We start from the raw sequence: 12,168 nt of genomic DNA on the forward strand, positions 1-12,168 counted from the left end.
TATAAGATATAAAAATAATGATTTGTTTTTAGCATAAAATGGAGTTGCTAGGATCTATCAGAAATCTAAAAAACATGGGATACAAATTGTATGCCAGCATGGGAACTGCCGACTTTTATACAGAGCATGGTGTCGAGGTAAATAAAAAATTATTCAATGATTGTTTTATATTGTTTTGTTTTGGATATAATATTTATCACTCACTGATAACGTATATGGAAAGAATAATATTTACATATATTTAAGAAATGATTAGAAAAATATTTACGATAAATATTTACGAGAAACGTACATACCTCGATTAAATTTGTTGAATTTTTACAATTTAAATTATTACAATTTGAGTTATTTAGTGAAATATGATGCATGATTTTGAGTATGAATATTTCAGTGAAGAGATATCGTTTGCGATCAAATAAGGGATTTAATAACAATAGATATAAAGATAATGATATTAATGATGATGAAATAATGAAAGTAATGAAAGGAATTAAATTCATATATAAATTTTGTCAAACATATAAAATGTTCAAACATATAAAATGTTTAAAAAAAAAAATTAATATGATATGTGAGATACAATAGTTAAATTATGACTTCAGCGGAATTAACTATTTTCATAAATTATTTTAACTCTCCTGCAACCTGGATCTTATTTGATACAAACAAAATTTCACTTTTAAACTTTTCCGAAATAAAAAAAAGGCAGTGTCCTATTCCCTTCCTATTAAATTGTATATTTTAAATTAAATTTCAATTTTTCCTTCATTTATATAGATAAATTTCAATTTTTATTAAATAAAGGTTTTAATATATGAGTTAAATGATCAGTTTGCGGACGGAGAGAAAGAGTTAACTACTAATAATTACTATACATAAATATATGCGCTCTTGCGTAACGCGATGATCGAATATCGACAATTCGCAAGCATGCGATAAGCATGCTCAGTCTTCCTCGATTACTTACTAAATTAATTATCGACCAATCTCGAAACATACCATTCTATATCCATATAACACAAAAGCTTGCAGCAACATTCTTACAATGAGCGCATTCAGCAGACTCAACAATTTAACTCTTGCTGTTATTGATGTATTCTTCTAGATTATTCAATTAGATCTTTAGATCTAAAAGATTACACAAATAGCAGTAAACAACTCAACTGTTGAATCTGCTGAATACGTCTAACGTTACTCCAATATTGCTGGAACATTGCAATGTTGCTGGAATAATCTGTTCTATGGGAATTTGCTACGAGCGTTGAATACAAAGATGTATTTCTATTTTGCTTCTTTTTTTCGACAGATCATTCACGCTCTATTCCTAAACGTACGTATCATATAAACGTCGTTTCGTTTAGATTGTCTGCTAGAGAGACCACTTTTTGTATCGTTTTTGAGTCATCCTGATCCTTCGATATAGGCTTTCTCGAAGTGTAAGGATTTTCATCCTCGCTCGTAATCGCGCTTGCAGTATCCGCCTGCGCGTTTCCCTCGTTCATTAATTCTATTTCGGAGATAATCGTTATCTTATTCGTGTGATCTTGATGACTAGATTGCGGTTGCTCGTTCTTTGACAGTGTCATGACTTCATCAAATTGTCGCGTAAAACGATCTTTCAGGGTGCTGCTGAATATAGGTTTTTGATTCCTCTCAGGAGTTTCCGGCGGCTCATTCTGTGATATAATCGTTGAATTCATCATCGGTTTCATCCTCAGAGCATAGATCTTCTTGCGATAAGCTTTAGCATCGTCCTTATACCTGCTCATCTCTGATAGGATGATCGACAATCTATCAGCTTGATCGAGATAAACCTCTTTCTGTTGATAAGCGCGATACCTGTGACAGCACTCGGCCATTTTAACAAAATGCGTGACGAAGAAGTCCAACAAAGCAGCCAGCCTTATACCTTCTAATTTGGCACATCGTTCCTGGAAAAGAGAAAGAAAAAACAAGACAGGAATGTGAATTAACCATGACTCTTGATCTGCTAATCTCGAGGTAACCGAGATAAGATTAGATTCCCGACACAAGTTGTGTAGCATCATGGATGGACTTCACTTTTTTTTTGTCTGGCACAATCAGTTATGACAGTAATTTGTTACGGTGGATTGTTCATTATGAACACCAATAATCTTATCTCTTAAGGAACTCACCGAGATCTCGACGATACAATCAGTGGCCTTGCGCGGAGTGATTAGTGTTTTCCTCGCGTCTATTGGCGCAGCTATTGGTGCGCTGTAGTTACGCAAATTCTTCTTTCGAGTCTTGTTCCAAAAGCCACCGGATTTGTTATAGATCTCATCTCTGTATGACTCGTCGCTCTTTGACGGCGACAAATACATATCTAGAGCTGGATTCATAGCCAACCACGGCTTTACCGTCAATATGTTGAACAGCTTTGTGAAATTTAATCGCGGAAAAAATTTGTTGCTATACTTGATGTTCTCCATCGCATGGAACACATACATGACAGGGTTCTCAATTATTCTCTTCAATTGCTTCTGACTGTGCAACAGAAGATTGGCGGGCACTTTGTTAAACACGTTTTTATCACGGAGGAAATAGTCCAATAGAGTTGGTTCGTTCTGACTGAGGCAGCGATAAAGACTATCTAACAATTTGATTAGACAGTCGCCAGTCCGATTGTCAGGCCATTTGAAAGGTCGATCGTTTTCTTCGATCAACCAGAATAGCTTATTCCTAATGTGAGAAGTCGTTAAGCCAGTTGTCGAGTCCTGGATCTGTCTTAAGAAGGTTTTATGGAGCATCAGCGCGATCAAATACACTTGCACTTGTGAGCGCGTCATGCAGGTCTCTAGATATCGTTCCGCGGCTGGAAATGCCAATTGCCACTCGATTTCCTGGTGAATAGTTATGTTGGCATTTTGTTGCCAAGACAACTCTTTTGACAAATTTCTTTTTCTAGGTAGAGAGTCTTCGGGCACTACGTAGCAACCAAAATCTTTTACTTTATTGATATCATTGTAATCAGGCCACGTGCTCCTTGGTCTATCTAGCCATTCCTGTGCGTATTCCGGCCACTGTAGCCATATCGTTGGTGAGATCTCGTAGGACTCGAGTCTGCGCAGCCTCAAATTATGCGAGTCGATCACTTTGTCACAGTAGATAATCGACTCTTCTACGTGATTCAGATCTTCTTGTTTGAAACCCAATGGCTCCGCTAATTGATCCACGAAGAGATCGACGAAGTAACTCATGAACACTTTACTGCTGGTATAGAAGACATAGGAATCGTATTGTCTGTCGGCCAACATGAGGCGAAATTGCTTGCAATTCTGCGGTTTCCTCTCTCGTTGTAACATGTAAATCTTGCCATCGTTGCTGATCCTCAACTTTTTAAAACACTGCGTCGGAATCATCGCATTCGAATAGATCTTCGTTGATGCATCCGTATTCTTGTTATGATTCACGTTACGAGTTGTTTGCAAGATGGATTTTGACGGAGGTTGATAACTCCAGTCGCTATCACTGTCGCAAGCTTCGGATCGATAACCGGAACTCGTGATGCTTGCTGGCCTGCAAACTTTCTGTTTCGCCACGCCGGATTGAGAATAACGTTGATAACTTTCTTTTCTGGCCTCCAATTCATTTTTCAACCATGTTTTCTGACCATGATTTCTTCGATTCTCTATCGAGGATCTATGCTCAAAGTCAGACTCAGTTTTGAAATTACGACTGGGTCGGGTTTCATAAATACTTTTTACGGAAAGGGATACTTGATCCTCGTATATTGTCTTGTCATGAAGATTGGGCAAAGATTTGACACTAAAAATTGAAGAAGTTTGGAGACCTCTCTTTCTAGAGTGGTGCGGTGTAACTCTGGTGTGATGTATCATGTTCGAATTACGACCATAAATGCTCTCGCCATCACCATCATATATTTCGTCATCATCCACTGTTAAAGAAGGATCGTTGTTTTCTTCCTTGCAGGAGTTACTTGCATACGGCGTTTCATCTAGACGTCGCAATCGCACGTATCCTATAGACAGAATATTTATTATTTTAGTCAAATGCTCTACTAAATCTATTCTACTAAATCTAAAAAAAATTTCTTATTAAAAAAAATTATTATTTAACGCTATCTTTTTTAATAAATTGAAATTTACTAAAAAAGATTATATTAAATGATATTTTTTGAAAATTGAAGAATTTTGGAATTTCTTTTTTTTATATGATGTGGAAGCATTGAGCGCATTCAGCCAACTCAAAAATTGAATGAGCGTTTGTTGTTATTGATGCATTCTTTTAGATTATTCAATCAAAATTTTAGATCTAAAAGAATACATCAATAGCAGCAAGCGCTCACTCAATTATTGAGTCTGCTGAACGCAGCCAATATGTTCGAATTATGGCCATAAATACTCTCGCCATCGTATATTTTGATGAAAGTTTTAATTCTTATTAAGGTCTAAATTTTATCAAAATAGTTGCAAGTTTAAACTTAATGATAATTTGAAAAATAAATCGTTAAAATTAATGTATAATTATATAGAAACATAATTTTAATTTTAAATGTTTAAATTTGTCTCCGAATTGAATTGTGGAATAAAGTTTTATATTTTTATTTTCTATTTAAAACATTCTTTGCGAGAATTTTTAGTTTTAAACAGAATCTTTCTATAATTTAGAAATTACATTTTATTAATTAATTACATTTTTGTTAAAAACAAATCTACTTCAAATTGCGCTAGGAATACATTGCGAAAAGAAACAAAGACAATCTGAGATATTTTATAAGTCAAAACAAATTTACTTACCGGGATTTTCACTTGGTTGCACCATCATGTTGTATGTAATCCCATTATTTAAGCTACTATACTCTGATAAGTAATGTCGCTCTGTAATTTCAATATTATCATGCACAATATAAATGCGGATAGGATGCAGTGATTCGATAATGAGATCACCGGTTTGTCTTTTTGATGTAAAAGCAATGTTATGGGAGATATGCTCCTGAAGAATATCCGGCAGTAGAACGTGCTTTTGAGATGGGAGCACTTTATTTAATTCGCTTTCGTAAGTTGGTACCAAAGTCTCTTTAATTTGAATTATATCTCTGTAAAAGCAGTTTTCCGATAATTAGTTTTCTGACATTTATTATTATTATGTCTAACTACATTTATGTAATATGATTCACTAAAACTTTTCTCTACACTTTATATTCTTTACATTAATTGTTTTACTTTAATTAATTAAAACATAAACATATAAAAATAAAAATAAATATTCAAAAGACTTTTCAAAAATAATTATTGATATTAGAATATGAAAATAATAAAAATATATAAATATTATGTATAGAGGAAAGGCCCCTATATTATGAAATATATTCCGAGTTCATTTTGAGTAAATGCTAGAAATCTATGGATAGAATTTAAAAAAATAATAGGTTATTTTTGAAGGAAATTTAGTAATTTTAAGATAAAATTACGTAAAATTTAATTCAAATTTAATTTTTTTTATAAATTAAAGAAATGTAAAAAAAATTGTGCTCCTAATATGAGATGTCCCGAGAAATCGATAATAAAACGCAAAGTATTGCAATATATCAGTATTGCAATTAAAAAACTTTATTTAATGTTTCTAAAATACAAATAAACAGCCAGTTCGAGTACAAAATGAGTATGCGATGCATTGTATCTAGCTGACTCGTCTTCAAATAGTTGGACTCAAGCATCGCAGAAACAAGCACTCGATGTTTATTCCAATTGTTATTTTTATTTTTGTACAATAATTTTTATACTTTAGCAACTATTTTCACTATGACATAGGAGCATAGGTTATTTCATATTAAAAATACCGGGTATCTCATATTACGATTTTCACCTTACGATTTTACGATTATCAAATCTAATTAATTAAGCAATTCAACATATCACGTATATTTTTTTAGTCCAATCTTATTTCATTAACAAAAATACATGAAAAATTTATTGTCAAATATTTACTTATTCAATAATAAACAAGATTTAAAAGCTCATCTCAATGAAATTTGAAGACATCCAAATTCTAAAATCTTTTTTTGCAACTACAGGCATGATTTAATCATGAATTTTCCATTAAATAGTTTTCAATTCAAGAACAATAAATTCATTGGTGAAACCAACAGCACATTTTAGCGGAAACGCCGTTATCTCATATTAGGCGCCTATCTCATTAGAAAGGGCTTTCCTCTAATATTTAATTAAATATAATATGAACCAGCACTCTCTAATAAATCAATATTCAATATTCATTTAAATTAATTTTCTTAATGTAATGTTAATTACAAAATAATGTGTACTCTGAATTCTTTGTATTTTTGCTTTTTGTCACATAATAAATCTCATAGACATAAGGCTTTTCCATCATATGCGTTTCCATTATAAGAAAAAATATCTTTTTATTTTGTTTTGCAACAAAGATCTATATTGCAACATTACTATAGATCTTTATACTATAGATCTTTACTGTGCAAATGAAAAGATGATTCCTTATATTGTGGAAGCACGCCTGATTGTGTACACAATGCCAGAGAGATTTATTATGTTGCAAATTGATTGCAGATTGATTGAGATTTATTATATTGAAAAACAAAAGTAATGTAAAGAATTCATGAGTACTTCTTCTTGAGCGCCGAGGAATATTTTTCATATGTGTTGAGGATTTATAGATTAGATTAAATCAAGATAATAGTTGATACTTCTTAAGTCAGTATGTAATCAGCGAAATAATTCCTAATTTTCCAGTAAATTTCTGAATATGATATAGATGATACATACACATGATACGGTTATCTCTAATTAACTTAATTTCACTATTACGGTTTTTCTAATGTGTTATTAACAGTAATAACTTGAATGTGCAAATATTTATTTAATGACACTAAACTTCATCATGTTGAATAAGATTTATTATCGGGATCACTTGTTAATATACTAACAGCAGTTGAATACTATTATCCCATTTTCCAAATTTCTTTTCCAAATTTACACTCGATAGTAATTATTATTTTCCGCAACTGCAATGAATCGTGAAAAAGCATTGGAACAGGAGTGCTTACTCCTCATAATTCTCGAAGAACTGGATACACATCATGAGATTGTTTAGAATGAAACTGTTAGGATCATTTATGATGGCCATCTTCATTTGTATCAATTCCACATCCTCATATTCCTCCACCTTGGCTACGTTTTTTGATTTGGATCCGTTGTTATTTCTCAACTGGGAATCAGACTTATGATTGAAGGAATCAATCAATGATTGCACTATTCCCATTGTCCTTTTTCGCATAATGACATAACAAAGTGTACACACACGATGGAGAGACGGCCACGTGGAGTGTCTCCACGTAGGGCGCGCGTCCTCAGGATCGGTCGCGGTACACTACAATAGGCTACTTAGCGGTTTATTACAGGTCACCGACACATTTCTTCATTCTAGTTTCAAGGTCAGCGAAAATGAGAACGCAGCATTGTGCGTACACGCGTGAGGACACGTCGATGACTGATGAGGCAGTAGTTCTCTCGCGGGCTATCGGAATCGATAAATAGCTATCGTTACGCACATTATCGAGCACGGGCGCTTTTAATCGCCCGTTTACTATTGGGCATTGACAAACAAGCCCGATGTAAAATACTTATGAAGATTGCGATGGCATTGGGCAAGATAAAGCTTTGGTATTCTACCCAATTTCCCAATATTCAGTTTCATATCACTTATCATAGGATCATATATAATTATAGATACAAATGTTAGCCATTGAAATACTATTTAGAATAACCTTTATTATTTTTTCTACATATCCTTTCAATGTTTTTCTTTTTCTAATGTTACTAGATGCACCTAGATCTAATTATCGCATCTAATACTTGTCTAAACAAATAACTTTTATCAGTAATGCCGTTTTATCAATAATATCTACTAACCTATTAAAATAAAGCTTGTTTTAATTAAATAAATAAAGTTTTATTTTTAATATTTAGTCTGTAATTAATGACAAGTATAATTAAATGTAATGCAAAATATTAATAAAAAGACTAAAATATATGTGTCAATCTTGTACATTACAAACAGTAAGCTACAATAATTATTACGAAAAAAGAAAGCTATTGATATAATGATTAAAGTTATGGTAACATCGTAGATTACTTGATGTAATCTCTCTCCGAGTATGTAATCAGTTGTATGTAATCAGTTTTTCTTGTACTATTAATATACAATACGTGCGTGCAAGAGATTGCAGAAAACATTGCAATAATAGCTGTCGCAATAGTTAGATAAAAGAAGCTTCTTATTAACATCATCATAATAAAATTGGTAAAGTAATTCTCACAAATTATCATAATATATTATAAATTATTATAATATATTATATAAGTATACAGATCCACGATGATTCCGTCTATGATCTTCTCTTGAAACGCAATCGAATTTTGTGGTATTGCTTCGTATAAGACCACACAATATTGCGCATGGTAACGTTTGATTCGTCTGACATCATATAACGTGAATAAATGATGGCAATATCGCGAATAAAAATTTCCGTCGTTATCTAATCTGTGCATGAAACAGAGACCATTTGTAAATTGATTTCGGCGCATTGTGATGCGTGGTTAAAGATTGGTATTGTTTCTTGATGAATATATTCGATTGCTCTAAAAACAGGCAGCATATTTGTTTTTCTAAGAGATGAAAAAAGATATCAATCGTTTCTAGGTCGTTTAGAATATTACGATAAACCAATGAATGTAATCTCTATCGACCGATATCTATCTCAACGATAACAGCGTACAGTGGTGCGGAAATTAATTATTATCTGAAATTATTTAAATTTTTTTATGAGATATCCAAATATATTTGCATAATTTTGAATATTTTATAATACATAATTATAATTATATCTGTGTATGTCATAAAAAAATCTAATGCAAAAATTGTAAAAGAGTCTAGAATAATATTAAATTTTTGTTTTGCTCATATAATCTTCAGTTCTACTATATTAAAATAGACTGCACTTAGACATCACTTACTGCTGCATGCAATATTATTCATCTTTATTACTCTTTACCTCTATTCACATTTATAAAGCGTAATTCTAAACAATCTTCTTTCTAGATTTTAATCTTACAATTAGTTTCAATTGCACGATATTTTCCGATCTCTATGTTGAGATCATCTCATTTTATAAAAATAATTAAATTATAGAATTTTTATATTAAGCAATAATTATATTAAGCAAATATTGTCGTCAGATAATAACTGCTAAAAATAACGTGCTAAAAATAACTAATATTTTTAATTTCTTTTCGTTTTTTTATACGAAGATAATATTTGCAGTAGCTGTTTTTGTGCATATTTTAATTCTATAAGAATTTTATAATTTTGTAAATTAAGCTAATTCAAATTTAAGATATTTCAGAATTATTAAATGCTTTATTTTAGGATCCCTTTAATATATATTTTTATTATTTTCGTTTGTATTTTGCGTAAATCTGTACTTCAGTTAATGTGCTTTTTCCTTAGATATCCCTTGTTTCCACTATAAATTTTGAACATTTATAATTGTAGATAATTGTTGTAACTTTATGTTACGTAACAAATTTTTGTAATGCAGGTCGAACCGGTGCAATGGACATTTGAGAACATCGCCGTGAACGAGGATTCTAGCCCGAGCCAACTTCGGCATCTCGCCGATTTCTTGTCGAAAAAGCAGTTCGATCTCGTGATCAATCTACCGATGAGAAACGGTGGAGCCCGGCGTGTTTCAAATTTTATGACGCATGGTTATCGAACGAGAAGACTAGCAGCTGATTATTCTGTACCTTTGATTACAGACGTTAAATGTGCGAAGCTGCTGGTTGAAGTGAGTATTCAGATTTTTGACTCTATAAAAATATCTCATAAAAAACATAATATGTATGTCTAATAAATTTTATTATATATAAATAAAAAAGTCTAATAAATTTTATTTAAAGAAATAATTTGATTAAATAATTAGAATAAATGACTTTATCTTCTAATTTAAAACTACATTTTATATCACTCAATGATCAAAGATTGTTTTTGATAAACAAGATTATAATATTATTCACTCTTACTCCTAAAATTTTGTTCACATTGTTGATAAGGCATATTAGATACAAAGTTCACTTCAGGTATTTTAAAACAATATTGAAAATTTTAATTTTCTCGAAAAAACGGAAAATATCTATTTTCACAGTAATAGAAATTATTAATATTCACATATAATCAAAATGGACAATATAAAGGACTATGCCCAGTTTTATAGGAGAAGTTTTTTAGGTCCCGGATGACGGAGATGACACTTGGAGACAAAAATTTACCTAAAATTTTAAAGTATCAAAAGAGAATCAAAAATTCCATAAGCCCAACTTTATAGGACAGTCAAATTGTACAGACTTAAAATCTTAAAAATAAAAATAAACAATCTATACAGGGCTACTAAGAGTTATAGGTGCCAATGATGAAGGTGCCAATGATTAAATTCTATACTATAATATTAATCAATTGTGTATAATCTTCTTTATTTTGAACGTTTCGGCTCTCTTTAGAATTCTCTTCAGCAATACATATTTCAAATCCTAATTTATTGAACTTTCCGTCAAATGTAAATCACTAACAGGTTCTCACTGAAGTGGATCCTAACATATATAAAATTAAAATTGAGTCAATAAGAAAAAACCATATTCCAGCAACTCATCTCAAACGAAGTCAATATGTCCATGAAGCTTTGGAAGTTTATATTAATTAATAAATTATTGAAACAATTGTCTCAGTTTTATACATATTAACGATTTATAAACCTTCCCTTTCGGGTAGTCAAAAGCGTATCACTAGTCTTATCTCTGTGTCCAGAACACCTCCCCGCGGTGACGGCGATAACGGATTGTACCAAAGACATAGAATATCTAAAATGTGTTTGGTACAGTTCATCCGGTTGACAGTTATATGGTATCTGGGATGCCTAATTCTTTGCCGAAGACACCCATATGCCAGCAAGAACAGTTAATGATGTTTTTTTACTTTTAGAGAGTTTCAATGAGGAAGCTGAAAAGAGATAAGGTCCATATATTGACCACATTTCAATTAGGCAATTAAAACCTTCTGTTTCATTCTTTGAATGTCTCTCCCCCCTCTTTATCGATTAATATATCTCACTTATAACTATTCATTTGAGGTTCAAAAAAGATTTAGTTGTCTTTATCAAGATTGGACATATTCCAGATACTAGATGATTTGAAAAATCGAATAAAACCAGTCCTACATGATACACAATACATGATAATAGCGAACTTTGAAGCTAATAGCACTCAAGGAATTCATTTTACAAAGTTGTGCATATGGAACTCTTTAATCCTTTTTTTTATGCTCTACAATCCTAGCTAGCTCTCAATGCTGTTCAGTCGGGGCTCAAACTGACATAGTCTTTTATGTGAAGGAAACAAAATTTTCTATTAAAAACTATATAAAAAATAATTCAAGTAATAGTTCTATTAATTATTTTTTTTAATTTTAATTATTTTTGCTGATTAAATTACATTTTTTAAAAATAATTATATATAAATACATCTGTTTGAAAAAAATTAAACTTTTTCAGCTAAAGTATCTCGAAAACGTGACAAATAAAATTACTCTATCACATTATGTTTTTGAGATACTTTAACTTAAAAGTACCAAAAAATACCATTTTTTCATTTTTAGATTCAATTTTTTTAAAAACATAATAAAACAGTTTCATTTACATATTCATTTTCAGCGACAAAAATTCACTTTATCCTATTCGTGATCTGGAAAAAGAGTTTAAATTTATCGGATAGTGTAAAATATAATTGATTCATTTTTTTTTATATATAGGCATTAAGAATGGTTGGCGGGAAGGCACCGCGTATGAAAACGCACACTGATTGCATGTCATCGCGAAAAATGATCAGATTACCTGGCCTTATTGATGTGCACGTGCATACCCGTGATCCTGGAGAGGTTCACAAAGAAGATTTTGCCTCTTGCACTGCAGCAGCGCTGGCCGGAGGCATAACAATAATTTTTGCGATGCCGAATACCAATCCTGCGGTAGTAGATCACAAGACTTTCGCGATCGCCAAAGCGGTAAGAGAATTCCTTATGTTTCTCTCTCTCTCTCTC

The 12,168-nt window shown here is 31.7% G+C and overlaps 1 protein-coding gene across 1 annotated transcript in view; it reads left to right on the forward strand.

Annotated features, from left to right (window-relative positions):
- The window catches only part of LOC105618642 (CAD protein), a 32,159-nt gene that overhangs the window by 12,632 nt on the left and 7,359 nt on the right, over positions 1–12,168 (forward strand). Inside the window, exons 12-14 of the mRNA XM_012200172.1 lie at positions 33–137; positions 9,620–9,868; positions 11,881–12,132. Of these exons, the coding sequence (XP_012055562.1) occupies positions 33–137; positions 9,620–9,868; positions 11,881–12,132 (606 nt within the window). The remainder of the gene's footprint in view (positions 1–32; positions 138–9,619; positions 9,869–11,880; positions 12,133–12,168) is intronic.

Source organism: Atta cephalotes (genome assembly GCF_000143395.1).
Source record: "Atta cephalotes unplaced genomic scaffold scaffold00017, whole genome shotgun sequence".
Lineage (NCBI taxonomy): Eukaryota > Metazoa > Arthropoda > Insecta > Hymenoptera > Formicidae > Atta > Atta cephalotes.